The 17729-nt window shown below is 41.7% G+C and overlaps 4 protein-coding genes across 4 annotated transcripts; 2 read left to right on the top strand and 2 right to left on the bottom strand.

Annotated features, from left to right (window-relative positions):
- Window positions 1-1282: 1282 nt before the first annotated feature.
- On the top strand, window positions 1283-3698 carry imp3 (IMP U3 small nucleolar ribonucleoprotein 3). The gene is made up of 7 exons (XM_034613783.1): window positions 1283-1514; window positions 2070-2177; window positions 2722-2796; window positions 2900-2979; window positions 3160-3211; window positions 3362-3434; window positions 3631-3698. The coding sequence occupies exons 1-7, from the start codon at window positions 1378-1380 to the stop codon at window positions 3655-3657; spliced, it is 552 nt and encodes a 183-aa protein (XP_034469674.1). The 5' UTR covers window positions 1283-1377; the 3' UTR covers window positions 3658-3698.
- A 393-nt stretch (window positions 3699-4091) lies between these two features.
- On the bottom strand, window positions 4092-7295 carry sec22ba (SEC22 homolog B, vesicle trafficking protein a). The gene is made up of 5 exons (XM_034613782.1): window positions 7088-7295; window positions 5757-5866; window positions 5430-5590; window positions 5195-5341; window positions 4092-4691 (listed from the first exon to the last, which is right to left on the bottom strand). Exons 1-5 carry the CDS (start codon window positions 7160-7162, stop codon window positions 4537-4539), a joined length of 648 nt encoding a protein of 215 aa, XP_034469673.1. The 5' UTR covers window positions 7163-7295; the 3' UTR covers window positions 4092-4536.
- Window positions 7296-7311: 16 nt separating this feature from the next.
- Window positions 7312-14053, top strand: zgc:55943 (uncharacterized protein LOC406337 homolog). The gene is made up of 7 exons (XM_034613784.1): window positions 7312-7420; window positions 7514-7721; window positions 8747-8888; window positions 10669-10748; window positions 11681-11751; window positions 11887-11950; window positions 13053-14053. The coding sequence occupies exons 3-7, from the start codon at window positions 8798-8800 to the stop codon at window positions 13089-13091; spliced, it is 345 nt and encodes a 114-aa protein (XP_034469675.1). The 5' UTR covers window positions 7312-7420; window positions 7514-7721; window positions 8747-8797; the 3' UTR covers window positions 13092-14053.
- A 1095-nt stretch (window positions 14054-15148) lies between these two features.
- tsen15 (TSEN15 tRNA splicing endonuclease subunit) lies at window positions 15149-16889 on the bottom strand. The gene is made up of 4 exons (XM_034613531.1): window positions 16714-16889; window positions 16541-16622; window positions 15843-15978; window positions 15149-15757 (listed from the first exon to the last, which is right to left on the bottom strand). The coding sequence occupies exons 1-4, from the start codon at window positions 16771-16773 to the stop codon at window positions 15565-15567; spliced, it is 471 nt and encodes a 156-aa protein (XP_034469422.1). The 5' UTR covers window positions 16774-16889; the 3' UTR covers window positions 15149-15564.
- Window positions 16890-17729: the final 840 nt, after the last annotated feature.

The following is a 17729-nucleotide window of genomic DNA, read 5'->3' as shown; positions in this document are numbered from 1 at the left end:
AAACTAACTCTTCCTAGTGACCCCGTTGCCAATCAATAGAAGCCACCACGAAGTGTCCAGTTTCCAAAACAAAGGCGGTTTATTGCTTTCAATCGGCAGGGTTTCCACAATAAAAAGAGCAGAGCCACTTTCTCTGTGATAAGTCTATTTCCCCCAAAACATAGACAAAACAAATCAAACATTCCTTTCACAGCCATTACCACACGGTCAAAAACTGTTGCTTCTTACCAGCAACACCTGTGTCAAGTACCCCCCCGATTATATCAACCTCTCGCCTCATTGACAGCGGCACTACTCCCCCAAGTGGTGGGAGGTTTAACAAAACAAAACAATAACAAAATGGGTCTTACACTCTTTATTTTATTTTTCACCTTAATTCATATAATGATTAACTAGATCATGTTAAAACAACCGTTGTCTGTCAATTAGAAACTTGAATGTCACTCGGTAGAGCACACTCCTCCACCGAGGCCCAGTAGTCCCCCAATGAAACCACATTTTATTGACCTGGATCCAAATTTATGTTTGGATCCGCACCAAATTTCACACACTCATATCATGAATATCATTATCAGTAATATCATTACCATACATGTGCCTGATGTTTTTAAAATCAAGATCCATGAATTATTCTCTGAGAAATCTATTAAAATGTAGAACAATGTCCTAACTAGCAATGTTACAGAAAGTGAATTACTGAATAAATTCCTGCATCTGCCCCCTGATCCATATCTGCACTATAATTGAATGGATCCTTCCTTGGGTCATGTCCTACCTCTACACAAAATTGCATGGATATCTGTTGAGTTGTTTTTGTGAAATCCTGCTGACATTTAAAAATGACTGAGATCCAAGAATATATTGGGCCTACTTTGTGCCTCTATATGTATTTAATGTGATAATATGTGATGGTGTTCTTTTTATTATTATACGTTATTATATTTTATGTCATATAATTCAGCTGGTGTTTTAATTTAGGGTAAATTTAAAACCCATATAATGTCAAAATAAACGGATCCTGACCCAAACAACTTTAAGATTATACAAGTTTTTATATTTTATATTTGGGTTAAATCAACTCACAGTAATTAAACGTATATCCCCTGATTCTCCTTACACTGATTTATGTTAATATACTTTATAATGTTCTCGTATTTTTTTGATATAAAGCTGAGGAGTACTGGAAGTTTGGTTTGTGTGACACGAGATGTTTAACGTTGAAGAGCGCTAGATGGCGCTGTTGCCCGCTTTGACTTGACGTTCGTTCCTCATTTCTAGCCGAAGAAGAAGAACACGTGTTTCCGGTGTTCCTCCAGTGAGCCGCAGAAGAAGTCAGTCCTGTAAATAAATCCTGTTTATCCCGCACAGGAAGTGAAAATGGTTCGTAAGTTAAAGTATCATGAACAGAAGCTGCTGAAGAAAGTTGACTTCATCAACTGGGAGGTGGACAACAACCTGCACGAGGTCAAAGTGCTGCGGAAGTACCACATCGAGAAGAGGGAGGACTACACCAAGTGAGTGTGTGTGTGACTGCCCCCCCTCACACACGTGAGGGGGGGCAGTGTGTGTATGTGAGTGAGTGAGAGTGACCAGAGGAAATTGAACAATTCTTTGTTTAAAGATGAAGAGATTGTGTCTTTGATACAAGAGAAAATAACTGAGTAGTATATAGGGGTTGATTTAAATTCTGCATTTAAATCAACCTGCAGAGGCTGGATTATTGGTTATTCCACAGCCAAAATGAAGAATGATGAGGAAGAAAATCAGTGGAAATTTAGAATATTATGGGTAGAGTAGTAGTAGGAGTATAGTGGCACAGGAGGATTGCATGGTAAGTACTGTTATGCACGGATTTAACTGATATTTATATAGACTGATCTAAAGATATAGGCATGTATAGTATACAATATTATTTGAATGCCAAAATAGTTTTTTACACATAGGTATAATTTCACAGTAATTTTGGTACATATGGAATAATATGTGTGGTAAAAGTTATAAAGATAGCATATACACAGAATAGAGAGAGAGTAACTGACCGTATTTTTTCCCTCTCTCCGTGGTCTAAGGTACAACAAGCTGAGTCGTAACATAAGAGATCTGGCACAGAAGATCAGAGACCTGGACGAGAAGGACGGCTTCAGAGCTCAGAGCACCCATCGACTGCTGGAGAAAATGTGAGGGCGATGAGCCTGTTAGACAAATTGTCAGACTCTTAACAGTTCATTCTAATATCCATCACTTTGGATTGTGCTGCCCGTCTCTCTCTTCAACGCCAGCCTTCACATAGTTTGGAGGTTTATGTCGTGTGCGTTGTGATTTCATGGAGATGGCCCGACCTTGAATATCTTTGGTTGGCGATCTCTGTTCATTCTGACAGAAAGAGCCAAATAACAAAACCCTCTGCTCAGTTGTGTACATAATTTGATCCCCTCTTCTATGAAGAGCAACAGCACAGTGACGTGGGAGACACCTTGTTATAAAGAGGGGTCCTTAAAGGGTACAGAAACTTTCTCAAACGTTCCACATGTTGACCATGTAGTTCTATACATGTTGGGTAATAACTAATTACACAGATGTTGTCTAATTATAACATTACATTTTGCAAATGTACATTGGACTCCTTAACACGTATTACTGCTGTATAATTGCCATTGTAACCCTCAGGTACACTCTTAAAATCACAAGGTTTTGACACAGATTATTGTTTCTTCCCACTAGTTACAGTATCGGCCTCATCCCCACCAAACAGAACCTCTCCCTCACAGAGAAGGTCACCGCTTCCTCATTCTGCAGGTAAATAATCCTGTACTGTCACAATGTTACTCTCACTCAGTCCACAACACTTTGCCACCTGTCTGTTTCCTTGTCATTCCAATCACGTGTGCGCCCCCTGCAGGAGGAGGCTGCCTAGCATCATGTTGAATCTTCGTATGGCTCAGAATCTGAAGAACGCCGTCACCTTCATCGAACAAGGACGTATCCTTCTTTACTGCAGCTGCTTATACCCATTATATTGTCATGCACTCTCTTTCTTAGGTTGTTTTAGCTTTATTGTTTTTATGTTGAGCTTTTTTTCTTAGAGAGAAATTGCATTTGTCTACATCCAAAGGAAGAATTAGTTTTTTAGTGCAGTAGTGGACCTTGACACAGTCTCAGATGTGCGTGTTGGCCCAGACATCGTCACAGACCCTGCATTTCTGGTCTCAAGGTTGGTGTCCACATTTTGTTAACTACATTTCTTTAGATTTGATGTAGCTAATGAATTTTTTTAAAAAACTGTATATTGTCACCAGCGAAAAAATTACAATCAGAATGTTTTTATCTCAAATGACCAAATCTTGAAACATACATTTTTCAGAAATATGGAAGATTTCGTCACTTGGGTCGACTCGTCCAAGATCAAGCAGCACGTCATGAATTATAACGATGAGGTGAGTTCAGTCTTCAGAATCTACTATTGAAAAAATACTACTTTTCAGTTGCTGAAGGAAAAAATCTGCAGTTGTATGTTTTGAAGCAACATACGTAATATTTAATCTGACTAACCAAACACACTTGGTGATAGATTTTATGTGGCCTCAGCATAATTATAATATTATGAAAATGACCTTTGTGGTTCTTTTGCAGAGAGATGACTTTGACCTGGTGGCATAAGTCAGTTTGCTAATTTGTTGCTCTGGAGGAGAAGACCGGGACAAAAACTCTGTGACATGAACACATCTACAACCCAGTATGAATCTCCTATCGGCCGGGATTGTGGAGATAAAACAAGGGCTTGTGTGTCCTCAGGAGTCCTGACTTATTCGAACAAAGACTGAAGGAGTTCACTTCCAGACTCCAAAGTTTTCCAATGAGCATTTTTCTTTTGACGTCACAATTTGCAGCTGAAATCTGATATGATCTATGTTTATACAGGGCGGCTTCTAGAGTTGTGTATCCGGGTTGCTCCCTCTCCTGTAACATGTTGTTTGCTCTGTATTATGTGTTCTTTGTGTGAACACGACCAGCCTGAGTTTGTGAGGACCGTCCCCGGCCATCATGTTAACAACCTGTGTCGTACATACAGATGTAAAGTAGAAACTGGTTCTTTGATAAATATTTAATCTTTTCAACAAGACTTTGTTACAATGTAAACTTTATGAACAATAAACTTTCTTCTATCAAAATATTAAGACTTTTCATGAAACCTCTGCAAAATCATGTTTATGGTTTTTCTTTAATTCTGAATCCTACACCAACGTGTAAACATCTATTTGTCATCACCCTCTCTTAATATTCCAGTCAACAGTTGCATGAACTCCCCATGAAGCATTTGCTTACAAACACACACACAGACAGAAAGGTCCCATCACAGACCAATGGCTCAGTTTACACTATATGTGACGACATTCAACTCAGAGCTGAATAAAGCAAAGAACATTAACCGACCTTTAAGGCACCTGCTACTTATCAAATGTAACAGGATCTGTTTTAATGCTAAGTTTTCTCAGAGAGACACCTCCTTCCTAACATCAGAGTCCTTGTCCGAGTCCCTCAGAGCCACCAGAAACGCACGTAGATGATGAGTGTGAAGAGGAACACTGTCACAGCAGCCACCTTGGCATACGCAGAGCGGGTGTTGAGGTATTTGGCATCGCTGCGGTACTTCTTCGACAGGGTGGTAAGATTGCTGGCCTTTGTGTCCAGAGCTGAGGGAAAATACAAACAGATGAATGAGACAGTGCTTTATCAATAAATGTACACTCAACAATACAATAAAATCCAAAACATTGACACATTTACTGTAAAGCAGAATCAGAGCCTACTTGACACATGTAGCACAAATATTTGAAATAGCAATTTTCATAAAAGTTCTCACAGCGGGGTAAACAAAAAATAGTTTCAAAAAAGAAAAGCTAAAATGTCCAAAGATTTCTCTGCAAATAACAGAGAGACCATAAGAAGCTTATATTTATCAGAAAATGATTCCCCATCAATAAGTGACATGAAGAAAGAAATCTGAAAATAACCTAATGTATAGTTCAATAATACATTTCCAAGGTATCTCTGCATCCTACAGGACTTAAGACACAAGTTAAAGCTTATATAGAAACTATTTTATGAATATATGGTTGGAATGATGTCAACTTAAGTCAGAAAATTATGTCATATATAGTATAGTATAACGTCGTAAACATTTTTCTGTACTCACCAGACAGAGCTTCTCCTCTTTGCAGAACCTCCTCAATGTTGGCCACCATGATTCTCTGCACATCCTGCAGCTCTGTGTTGATGCTGCCCAGGTTCCTCCTGGCTCTGCTGTCAGCGTACATCTTCTTTGTTTTCTGGATGTATGTGTCTGGAACAGCGTATGTATGGGCAGAGTCAAGGTTTATGTTCACCCCGCAGAGACAACGCATTACAACGAGATCGCAAAACCATCTTACCAAACTCGATGAAAGAGTATGGCCTTGTCACTTTGGGCACCTTTTTTCCATACTGGTCATGGAACTCGTTGTTGAGGTCCTCGAGGTAGGCGAAAGCTATCTTTTTGGGGAATGAAGCCTCACAGAGGGTCAAGAAGCACACTCCCTGTGCTATTAAGTAGCTTAGAACAAGAAACAACAAATTTCAGCCACAGTTAGTCGTTATCTATAAGGACTTAAGGACATTAAACTAAACCACACCGAAATAAATAACACAATACATTACAGCAGGAGTACATGGCTTCTGTTTCAAGGTTGATGAATACAAGATGACTTGTATTTTCTTACTGAAAGTTCATATCTCCGGCCTCCAGGGTACAGCGGTCGGGACTCTGGGCATTCAGTTTACGGCACAGCTGCTTGGCCTGGCCCTGGTAATGCTGCAGGTCTCTGCCGGACTGACAAACACACAAACAAACAAACACAACAAACAAACACAACAAACAAACACAACAAAAACAAACACAGGACGTAGTTAGACTCAGAGCTGACACTGACATGCAGGACCTTCAGTTGTGGAAGATCATTAACCCTCTGGGTTATGTAACATTGTGTAATAGATAAAAAAGCGCTGTGTGTAGAAGTGCGGTATGAAGGTGTGTGTGAATGGGTGAATATGACCTATACTATAAAGCCCTTTGAATGGAAGCAAAGACTGGAAAAGTGCTCTGTACAAATATTCCATTTACCACTTGATAAGTAATGAAATGAAAACATTTGACAAGCTGATCAATCAGACCTCAAAGAGGTTAAGTTTTCGCCTGCTGCGTTGGTTTGTTAGATAGTTAGCAGGATTACACAAACACTATGCAACCAATTTTCATGACGAGGGGCGGGGCATGACCCAAGACAGAACCAATTCAATTTTGGTGCAGATCTCGGGATTTTTGTATCCACTTTCTTTAACGCTGCGAGATGGGGCATTTTTCAACATATTCATTGATTTTTGTAAATTTTTCTAATTTTAATCAGACATGTTTAGGGGGCTGACGTTTATGATTGTGTGCACTTTGGTGTAGATCCAAATACAAGTACAGATCTAGTGAATTTAAATGTGGTTTCATTAGGGGACTGTTGGGCCTTGGGGGGGGGGGGGGGGGGGGGGTTGCACTTTAATGAGTGCCATTGGAGTTTGTTTAGGACTGTTTGAACACAAAGTGCTTGACAGAATAAAAGATATCGATAAAAAACTAACAATAAAAACAATACTCCCCCCAGTCCCATTGGGCACACAAATAAATGTCTCTATCAATCTTAAACATTTCATAACTGATCTAATTTGCAGTAACAGTACAATAATAAACTGTTCTATAGATTTATTTAAACTTAAATTGTATACCCACAACTCGTAGATGTACACGTAGAGATGGACAACATAACAACATTAAGCCACGTTCTCGTTAACTGACAAGTATATATCTTGTATTTGTATTTGACACATTGCAATTATTCGTATGCCGAACTTGTCAATGTAATTCCACTGATCTGAAACAGTGGATCCGCTTCGTTTTGAGCAGGTCTACTTCACACTCTGAGGATGAGCTAGCCGCCTCGGTGTTTGTGAACGGGGTTCTGCACAGAGACAGTGGCTATGAGGGGAAGCTAACTCTCATTCATACCTGTTCATCCTCCTGCACGGACGCAGACAGCGGGAGTCCGTCCGACACACGCGCGATGATCGTGAGTACAATCATACCGACGGGGGTCAGCGTTCGGCGGCGTCGCCTGTGGCTTAATGTCCGAGTCAAGTGAACTTCAACAACTTTTCCCCTGTGTTTTTTAACTGTCAACTCTGACGAGCAGGAAGGAATGAGCTGGACGGAAGTGCGCGGTGCGTCGCCGAACTGGGTCCGGGTGGCAACTGATGGGGGGGGGGAAAACGCACATCGCAGTCAAATTTTCCCGTCGCATAAAGAGGAAGGATCTGTTTGTCAAATCCCACAGGGAACAATGTAGAGTATTTCGTGCTTTTCGACTAACAGCGAGGAAAACACAATGTGTTGAGTTGGTGGCGAGCAGATGTCAGAGTTGTGTGTGTTTTGCAGGCAGCGGGCGCAGTTTGGCGGCGGGAGCAGGACAGTGAAGAGGCCATGAGCTCCAGCAGTGAGAGCCGGAGCAGACAGCTGGCAGACGGACTGACTGCGGCTCCTCTGCGGCTGCAGCTGCGGGCTGAGCGCCTCCTCCACCTGGACTGAAACCTCCCTGAAGTCTAACCACAGGAAGGAGATCTCAAATTATGGACAAACCCAAAAGGTAAATGCAGGATTTATTGTTTGCGTTTGATTTAGTTCCCGGCCTATTGTTTGTTTATGTGACTGGTTGTGTCTGAGCGTTAATCGGTCCCCTTGTGTTTCCTGCCGGCGGAGGAATGGCTGCTCTCTTATCGCATCTTTTGTTATTGTTTGTATATGAACCCGCATCGTTGTTATCCTCTCACTGCCCTACTACTAACACAGCAGAGGGTTGATGTTTTGCAGCTTCCAAGTGACGCGTTCCCCTTCTTTCTCATGCTTATTGTTATTATGTATGATGCAGCTGCAGCTTTGCATCTTGATGTGAATGCGCACGTACGAGGTGAGGACAGCGAGGAGCGGAGGGATGTGCGAGCAGCAGATGACTCTGCAGCTGGACTCAGCTGTGCGCCAATGACCAACCACACCATGTGGGGATCGATCCCTCTGCCTCTGCAACATGCAGCACACTCGCGTCTGCAGTCACCTCACGTACGTGTGGTGTAACGTGATCCATGTGGGTCATACACCGGTGGAGACGGGAGCAGTTTGCTTCTCACTGAAACCCTCCCATTCACTGGTGAATTAAAACAAGCCCTGGCTCCGCAGCCCAGCAGCGCGTTGAAAGGCCTTATTGTTGCGGTGCAGCTGGCACCGCCGTGCGCACGTTCAGACCGGCCGGTGCATGCGTGACTCACGGCCCGGCAACACCGTCTATTTTATTGTCTTTTCAGGAATCGACGGAGATGCCCGCGCGTTTTAATGCCAGGGTGGGGCAACTCATGACTAATTGATTATGAAAATTAGTGCTTCGCATGCTGCAGTCCAGGGGATTTCTCCCTTCGACTGGTTCACCTCCTCCACATGCGAGAGGCTCGTCCTGTTGTAATGATCACAGGGGCCACGCTCTCTCCACAGATGCTCCTCACATGATTTCCCCAGAGACCACCAGTCAGTAGGCCTGACTGATATCTGAGGGGGGGGTTCAGAATAACTTTGGTGAAGTCCTGGATCTAACCGTGCGCCTCCTCCCTCACCTGTCCCCAGGTGTGCCTGTGATGCTCAGGGCTGAGGAGGAGAGCAGCTGAAGAGGAGGAGATGGGCTGCACCTCAGCCAAGCAGGTGTCAGCCGTGCCCAACGGGGAGGAGAGCCAGAATAAAGCCTACAGCAACGGAGACCTCCTCTCAGGTCAGTGTGTCAACTGGGCGCATCATAGTCTAACACTGCTGGCATGGACATTTATAACCGTCTGCAAAACATGGACTCTTGTAAATAGAGTCACATGGATAAGATAAAATCAAATAAATCCATCCGCTGTTTAGTTTTATAAATTTCTTCAAGAATTTTGATGCGTCACAAGTGCTGATGTTAAGCTGATGCTGTCAGACAGTGACGGACTTCTTAATGAGTGCTGTCAAACCGTTAGAGCTCAATAAGAGGCAGCCATCAATCTGAGGAGCGTTTTCTCAATTAACTGAGTAATTGTTTGGTCATATTTCAAATTTCCATCACAAATTTCCCCAGAGCCTTTCATTGTTTTGTCTGACCAACAGTCTAAACCCCAGAGGTGTTCCATTTTTAATTAAAAGGGAGAAAAACAACTAATCATCATTTCAAATGTTAAGCATTTTATCCTTGAAATGTGACTTAAATTGTTGCTGATTCATTTTTTTATGGATTAGTGCATTATAGGGCTGGGCGAGTTGATTCTGATAATTCTGATAAATGTCATGATATTATTTTTTGTTAGTTTAAAGCGTTAGTGAAGGTTGTGGTTTGAAACTCTTCTTTACGGACAATGATGTGTTATACCTCCTCACAGTGCTTTCACAATATCAAAGTACGTCATAAATATGTATTACCCTTTTGTTATATTTCTGTGGAAGAAAATTATACTGCAATAATTACTGTTATTGTCTTATTGCCCACGCCTTGGGGATAATTTACTTCAGCTCTTGTTAGTTTATGTGTATGAATGTATTATATACAAATACTAAAACATAAAGTAAAATAAACATCTATCTCACTAACCCTTGTGAGCAGGTGTACTGTGCTAAAAGCAAAAAAGAGAAACTAAATTCCAAGCTCTGTAGAAATCTAAAAACAATATATTTTCACAAGCTGTGAATGAAGAAGTCTGAATGCAATCTTTTTTTATAACATTATTAAGAGCTTAGTAGTAATGAACAAGCCCTGGATTAACTTTGGTCATTGTCCAGTTCTCTGGGTCAGATTGACCCCTCATTAGAGCTTTATTAAAGGTGCTGTATGTACGTTTTTGCTCTTGCTACATAGCCAACATTAGCATTAATAACTGTTTACTTGCCATCTAGCGGGGCCATCATGAGTCAAACCTAATTTCTTTACTGGCCAACAGCTGTCTCTAGGTTTTCTATAGCTTTTGTGCCTCTACTTAAGTTAGCATGCTAAACAGAGAAACTCAGTTCCCTCAATACCTTCACAGACGGCTGTGCTTACAGTTTGTGATTCTATTATCTATAAGACAAGTTTTGCCCATTACACTGGCTTAACAAATGTGGGTCAAACGTTTATGAGTATTATTTTCATAAGAAAAAGTAGTTTTAAATATTAACTGCAATAATCGTAAGCCACCACTGCATTAATGTGATGTGTCCATCAGGCCATCAGCATCATATCTGTATTTTCATTTCCTCTCTAAGTGCGTGGGAGTGGGGGGGGGGGGGGAGGAGGGGGCTGGGCACGGATCAGACGGACAGCTCATGTGCTCGCCGCTTGCCAGCCATTGTTAAGAGGGGCTTTAGTCTGGAGCGTGAGAATTCGAGCACATAATTACTTTGCCAAGTAGTGAACTGTGAGAACTGTTAACTCAGAGGGTTGCGGCAGAGAGTGGGTCGTCCTCTGCCTGCCCGCCGCTCGCCTCTGTGGTCGTGTATTAATAAGAGGAGACGTGCTCCTCTTTGACTCTCTGTCTCCCACTCTGTCACAGATGAGTACAAGATGAGAGGAGTGGAGAAAGTCAAGTACATCAGCGGAGAAGAGGGAGGAGTGGACGGCCAGGACAGCACAGTCTGTGATTCTATTCTACTCTACTCTACTCTAATATAATCTATTCTATTCTTCTCTATTCTATTATAATCTAATATAATCTATTCTATTCTATTCTATTCTATTCTTCTCTACTCTTTTTTTTTTTGTCTTCAAAATGACATTCATGGTCTTGAATGATGTCTTCTGTTTTAGGTTCCTGTTTATAGAAAAGTCCATTTGTAAATAAACTAAGTCATGACAAACATATCATAGACTGTATATAAAGAAGGATGACATGACTTCTTCCCAAAAGTGAAGCACAAGTGTCTCGACCGCCCCCTGGTGGATGGCTGCAGTATAGGTCATAAACTAAGCTTCTTCCACGTTAGTTCATGGGACATGGACCTGACTAAAGACAGCGTCTGGGCTTTTATGTCGTTCTTATGACACTGATGTTTGTTCAAGTGCTCATTTCTCCTGGTTTGATGCTATTAAAACAGGGTGCAATGTCGACACCATGAGAGTGACTCGCAATCGGTGGAGCACGTGTATCGGTGGGACCTCGCCACCACGGCTCCATCCCCTGATCACTACGGCACAGACTTTAGCTTCAAATGTGCAACATGGCGGCGTCCGCATGCAGGATATTTTGGCTTCATTTCTTGATAGTGGGAGGAAGTGTAGTCGTCCATCTTTGCATACAGTCTATGATTCATATTCCCCCTTAATCTGATTAGATCGTAGAGCAGTGTGTGTCACACATTTGCATATAAAGAAAACAAGACACAATTATGCTTTAATATAATGGAGTTTCTATTGACATTTGTAAAGTTCAGCACTTTTAAATATATTTTCAAATAACAGGTGTAATTAGTTGATATGGGAAAAACATTATGCTTTCCATTCTGCTGTATAATGCAATTCAATAAGCCAGTTTGTGTTCTTGTGTGGATTTGTGTGTCGCCCCACAGGAGAAAAGCGCTCTCCTGGGTAAAGGCCAACAAATGGATGAAACAGGATCGAATGGAAATGAAAAGATACTGTAAGGGTCGCCGGCTGATGGAGGAGCTGTTTTTGACCAATTTAAATGTCATTACCATACATTTACATACATATTGTGTATTGACAGAGTGTTTGTCTGTTTGGCTCTAACCTGCTGCCCCGTGTTTCCCTGCAGGAGCTTCCACTCCTCCGAGAGTCAGCAGGAGTTCTTCAGGATGTTGGATGAGAAAATTGAAAAGGTGAATGACAGGAACGACAGAATCTGTCATTGGAGGGCCACTGTTTGATTTTGTGTTTTTGCAGAAAGCCGCGGCTAGAGGACATAATGGAGGTTAATCCTTTCACTGCAGCAAATCTGTAGCAAGTGAGGACACAACAGATGACATAATGATATCACAAAAGAGCCTCAATCTGTCACGTCCAGTGCATTTCGCTAGTGTGCTGGTTTAAAGTGGTGTTGTTGAAAACAAAAACAAAATTTTTACTGGCAGCGCTGCACTGCGACAGGATCTGGTCACAGAGAGGAGTGGTTTAGGTAACTTATGACCTGAGACTCTGCAGAAAGCTACAGCCACTCTCATAGATCTCACAGCCGACAGTGCATATCCCAGCAAAACCCAAACCATCAGGTCGAAGGAGTGGACTGCAGAGCTCAGAGAACAGGGGAAGGCTACAACAAAATAAATCTGCTGCATTTATGGTTCCCAAAAGTAGCATCCATAACTCTTACATGTAAGAAGTGTGGAACAGCCAGGACTCTGACTAGAGCGGGAGAAGAGATCTGATGTGTGTGTGTGAGCACAGAGAGGAGGAGAGAAGCCGTATGTAAGGTTTCAACCAGCTTTGTTAATATAGATGTTGAAATGACTAAAGCCCGACAGATTTTTTGGGGTCGACATTTTAACAAAGTAAAAGTACAAATAAATACACACAAATATGCTGCAGTAAAAGCATCACATTTACCTTTCTACTAAAAGTAAGTAAGAACTCGCTTTTAAAATATATAATATATTAAAAGTAAAAGTACTTACAGAGAACATATAACGCTTGTAAAATGTAGTGGAGTACATATTTGCAGATATATGAAGTGGAGTAAAACTGAAAAGTACCCTGAAAATAAATCAACTTACGCACAGTAATAAAGTAAATGTACTTAGTTATTTTTCCCACTTTATCTTTTATGTGCCCTGTGTCCTTTTAGTCAACTGCCTTGTCTGGTTTAAAAGTTTTGGTTTTACTTCTTGTCGCTAAGCACTTTATAACATGACTATCCGCTATGTAAATAAGGTGGATTATCAAGAAGGAGACAAGAACACTAACGTTTCTCTGCTGTGTATCCAGGGCCGGGACTACTGCTCAGAGGAGGAGGACATGACATAGCACTGTGGCCGTTCCTCCGTCAGTCCGCAGAATGAAAGGAACTGTCTTTCCAGTGTTAGGGATGGAGCCCACCATGTGACACCACGTCCAGGGCGAATCTGTCCCGTCTCCACTGTCCCTTGTGTGTATGCGCCTGAGAAGAACGGATCACTGACTCGAATCAAGCACCTTTTTGCCGTCCTGCTCGCGACCAGCTCTGTTGATTAACCCTGAAAGAGACTGAAATCCAACATCCGAGACGGTTCAGTATTTGTACGTCTGCAGAGGGAGAGAAGACTGCGCTTTACTCTCCCGATGAAGCCATGGAAATGTTGGGATCCTCAGTAGGAAGCTTCTTTTTCCGCTTTTTTGGAAAACTCTTGAAAGATCAATATACACGGCTGTCATGGAGATATCATGTAGACATTAGAAACACAGACTGTTTTATTTAATTATCCAACAGTGGGAATGATCAGCGCTGTTGTGGACGCTGAGTCAAAGTGAAAATAATGTCTCTGTCTGCATTATTTTAAATATTTCATCCTCCTGAAAAGTGGACAGGTTGGAAACTTACATTCCGAGACACAGTATGTACCTCTTTTCTACAGCTTGTTGGCCAGTGCGGTGTGTTCGTCTGTCCCTGTCTGTTTCTGTATAACGAGTATTTATGTTGAATAAGGCTCAGGGCTGAAGTGTTGTAATATTTGTCCCATATAGTCGAGTCCTTCCTCTCATCGAGACACTGCTGCACCATTCAAATATAAAGAGACACACACATGCACTCTCACGGCGGGGTCACTGACGAGCCCCGCTTCAGTATCTGCTCCATGTTAACCCTGCAGGGCGGTGGACACTGCGACATCACAGATTAGCCTCATTATGTGTTTTAATCACCGGTGTTACATTTTTTTTGTTCTGTTTGTATGTTGAACTTTTGTTTTTCTAGAAAAAATTAAAAGCGTTTTCAGTAACTTCTCCACACAGCTGAGGTGTTGTGTTGTTCTAATAAACAGAGCTGGGAGTGTAAGTAGAGCTGCAGCCGACACAAACAACCTGCGGGGGGAATCGGTTTGTCAACAATATATTCAGTGAAGCTAATATCAGTCAGACTAGGATTGGCTACAATACAAAGCTATAGCAGCAGGTTGGTCAAATCAAAACATAAAAAAGCACAAAATCCTTACAAAGATATGAATTGACTGAACATCTCTTGTTGCCACTTGTTTAAATTAAACTCAAATCCTACTCTCCCTCGTAGCTGATCTAAAACTAGAATGGCGCTCTGCAAAGGCGCAGCAGTCTCTTAGATCCAATCAAACTAATCAATTTTAGTTCCTGATTGTTTTTCATTAAGATCCATGAATTATTCCCTTGGATTGTTGAAAAACACCCTCATCTCAATGTGAAAGTGGGTTAAGAAAAAAAATCCTGGATCCGATCCACACCAAATTGAATAGGTTCTTCCCTGACCACCCACACTGCATCCTTTCACCAAGTTGTGTGGTAATCCATTTGGTCATTGTTGTGTTATCTTGCTTACAAACAATCACACAGTGGGGAAAAATACACACACATAACCCTCTTTGTATGGGTAACTCCTCCCTGTTTACATAGCCTTTACCTTATGTCATATCTGACAATGATCCTCTCAAAACAGGGTACTTTTGTCTTTAAAGGAAGTAAAATATGATCAAGCAAACTAGAGACAAACTAATCATGTCCGGTAGTTATTAAGACTCAGAAATCCTTCATAACCTCATCCAAATGACTTATTTACTTAATGTGTTGCATCTCTTGATTATCATTTGATATAACTTGCAGATATCAATATGTGCATCAGCCTCAGTTCACCAACAGTTGTAACCATGTTGTAATGCAGCCAACTCATGCAGTGAACTCCAGAGATCCTCCGGAGACGTGAATGTGTGAATGCAAATTTCCAAGTGGGAGGCTCCGGAGTTCCTGTGGACTTTCTCTGCCTGGCCCTCTAGTATGAAGTCTGCAGACAGTACGTAAGGACACGATGTGAGAACACAGCAGGAGATACTCCGCTGGATTCACTGCGAGTGAATGGGGGGTTGCGCGACAGACGCAAAAATATAAAACACAAAAAGAAAATAAAAAACTCATGGTGAAAAAGTGGAGGTATAAACGTAGAAGACCCAGACGATCATGTGATCTCCGCAGGGGAATAAATACGCGACATCCTGCCTGTGCCTGCTGCTCCAGCCATCACCTGAATCCTGCGAAGAATTGGTTGCTGTTGTGAACACGTGTGAGCAGAGAACCTCCTGCTGTGTTGTGCATATGTTTAAGGCAAAGAGTGGAGAAAGTCCAGACCCAGTTTTCTGGGAGATCATCTGCAGGACATGTCTGAGAAAAGGGCTTTATTAAGAGAGAATCACAGGCTGTAGCCTCATATGTCCCATGGAAGAGTCCAGTTGCACCTGTCTTACACAGACTGAGAATGTCTTTCTGTCCTTTCTTTAGTTCATCACCTCCTCCCTCCAGCTTCTCCGTGCGGCTGGCGTCTCTTCCGGTGCTGCCGGCGCCCGGCGTCCTGAAAGGGCCCCACAGGAGGGTCGGGTGTCACCAAACCATCGGTCATCTTCTGGTAGACTAGGGTGGAGTCCGATGCCACCGCACACAGCACCACGGGAAAGCCCCTGTCCAGCACGTGTCGTATGCTGCACAGCAGAGAGGAGGATTACAGTTAGCACATGGGAAGAAGATGAGCTGTGGTGGCAAAAGAAAAAAAATAAGTCTCTTCACCTTCTGTGGCACAGAGATCGGTGAGCAGGTAGAGGAAGGACGGTCTGGATGGGGGCTCCATCCTTCACTCTCCCTTCTAACAACACCAACTGCAGCTCAGGACTCTTGAGGCTAGACACGTCCTTCCACCGACGCACTGAGGAGAACACGACACGAGTGTGAGAGACTGTGAGAGATTGTGTGAGAGGGGTCTATAGACTGAGCAAAGGTCCTGCAGTGTCAGTAACTTTTATGCTTCATCCCCACACACTCACTTATATCGATTTTGTTATTTCTTATGTCGTTATATTAAGTGAAAGATGCAAGACGTCACTTTTAATCCTCAAACACGAAACTTTATCTCCTGTGAATGTGACATTGACAATATTGTACACAGTTGTAGATTCTATTATGGACCCCATGTTTGTGTCTTCAGTCCACACATTCACATGAACTACACTGGAATAAAAAGGATTATTTTACTAAGTTTGCTATTGTCTTTAGAAATAATCTAAATAAACATTTACTCAGTAGAATTATGTTTTACAAGTTAAAACAGGAGTTAGACCACAGTGTTTGGTGGTAAAAGTATTATTCTTATATTGATTTATTCACCTCAACAGCATACATAAATCCATAGAATAAAGAACAGGATTGGCTGGTTGTTAAATGAAACCTCAGGCTCTGACCCAATGAAACAGAGTGACACAGACACTCACCCTCCGTTAGATCCATGTAGACGAGGAAAGCTGCGTGCAGCTGAGCGCTGTCCTCAACCTCCAGGTCCTTCATCTGCTGATACTGAGGACACAGACAGACACTGGTAAGTGCGGGTTTTACCAGCGGGCACCTGAACGCAGCACAGATCTGAACCTCTAACATCTGGACTCACCGCTGGATGCAGCAGGATCCAGTTCTGACGAGGAGGAGCTTCGTCTGACGCCTCAGACATTTGAACTGCTCAGGAGTCCAGTTTACTGGCAGGACACACAACTAATACTACAAATACTACTACTACTACTAATACTACTGCTGCTGTACCGACATGTGTGTGCTGTGTTTACTGGTTATACCGGCGTGTTACTCTGAAAGCCGTCCGGGCGGAATGCCTCTATTCTTGTGTTCCGCGTAGCCTGTCAGACAAAAAAGCCCAAAAAACGAATACATAAACTATTTATAGCCTAAATATAATAAATACATTTACTATATTTTAAATTTACCGTATTTGACTATATTTACTTTATTTTACTTTATCATATTTATTTATACCAAATTTTTCACTTTCATTTACTGTATTTACTATATATATATACATATATATACATATATATATATATATACATGTAAATTTCAATATACAATATATAACATATATCGTTTTTTGTCGTTTTGAAAAATAAAAATCAAGTCAACTCATTTTACATTTCCACACTCGAAATTTATATGAAATGTTGCAAAGACTTTGAAACAAGATATAGATCACTGGTGAAGCCTGTCAAAAGTTATATTCTATTATTTATGAATTCACTTCAACAGCGTAAGTAAATAGAAGAAAAAACGAAATAATAGAAAAACAGGTTCACCATGTATATCTCCGTTTGATATATACAAGGTTTACATTTTTTGGAGCCAACATGGGAAAGAAGTCCATGAATAGTTTGAAAATCGTCATGACAACTGTGCAAATTGTGGTCACGAAAGATATGAAGATCATGTTAATAAATAGACTTTGAGGTCTGATTAATGAGTCGACACTATAGACATCACTTTCCATTCATCTATGTGAGTCACAGAATGTTACCATGATGTGAAATATTCACTAAATCAAACAGACTGTTTCTCATCATCTGGACACCCACTCTCTCTCTCTCTCTCTCTCTCGTTGACTGTGTGTGTTTGTGTTTTACC

This window comes from Hippoglossus hippoglossus, chromosome 17 (genome assembly GCF_009819705.1).
Source record: "Hippoglossus hippoglossus isolate fHipHip1 chromosome 17, fHipHip1.pri, whole genome shotgun sequence".
Taxonomy (NCBI): Eukaryota; Metazoa; Chordata; class Actinopteri; order Pleuronectiformes; family Pleuronectidae; genus Hippoglossus; species Hippoglossus hippoglossus.
Note: the sequence above shows the minus strand (reverse complement) of the source record. Positions and strands in the feature narration are given on the sequence as shown.

Excerpts from the sequence above, each read along its gene's own strand:
- imp3 (XM_034613783.1), top strand. The coding sequence starts at position 1,378 with ATGGTTCGTAAGTTAAAGTATCATGAACAGAAGCTGCTGAAGAAAGTT. Across the intron at positions 1,515-2,069 it reads AAGAGGGAGGACTACACCAA|GTACAACAAGCTGAGTCGTA; the intron begins GTGAGTGTGTGT and ends CCGTGGTCTAAG. Across the intron at positions 3,212-3,361 it reads CCTGCATTTCTGGTCTCAAG|AAATATGGAAGATTTCGTCA; the intron begins GTTGGTGTCCAC and ends TACATTTTTCAG.
- sec22ba (XM_034613782.1), bottom strand. The coding sequence starts at position 7,162 with ATGATTGTACTCACGATCATCGCGCGTGTGTCGGACGGACTCCCGCTG. Across the intron at positions 5,867-7,087 it reads CCGTGCAGGAGGATGAACAG|TCCGGCAGAGACCTGCAGCA; the intron begins GTATGAATGAGA and ends TGTGTTTGTCAG. Across the intron at positions 5,591-5,756 it reads GCCGGAGATATGAACTTTCA|CTACTTAATAGCACAGGGAG; the intron begins GTAAGAAAATAC and ends TCTTGTTCTAAG.
- zgc:55943 (XM_034613784.1), top strand. The coding sequence starts at position 8,798 with ATGGGCTGCACCTCAGCCAAGCAGGTGTCAGCCGTGCCCAACGGGGAG. Across the intron at positions 8,889-10,668 it reads CAACGGAGACCTCCTCTCAG|ATGAGTACAAGATGAGAGGA; the intron begins GTCAGTGTGTCA and ends ACTCTGTCACAG. Across the intron at positions 10,749-11,680 it reads TGGACGGCCAGGACAGCACA|GAGAAAAGCGCTCTCCTGGG; the intron begins GTCTGTGATTCT and ends GTCGCCCCACAG.
- tsen15 (XM_034613531.1), bottom strand. The coding sequence starts at position 16,773 with ATGTCTGAGGCGTCAGACGAAGCTCCTCCTCGTCAGAACTGGATCCTG. Across the intron at positions 15,979-16,540 it reads CTACATGGATCTAACGGAGG|TGCGTCGGTGGAAGGACGTG; the intron begins GTGAGTGTCTGT and ends TGTTCTCCTCAG. Across the intron at positions 15,758-15,842 it reads CGATCTCTGTGCCACAGAAG|CATACGACACGTGCTGGACA; the intron begins GTGAAGAGACTT and ends TCTGCTGTGCAG.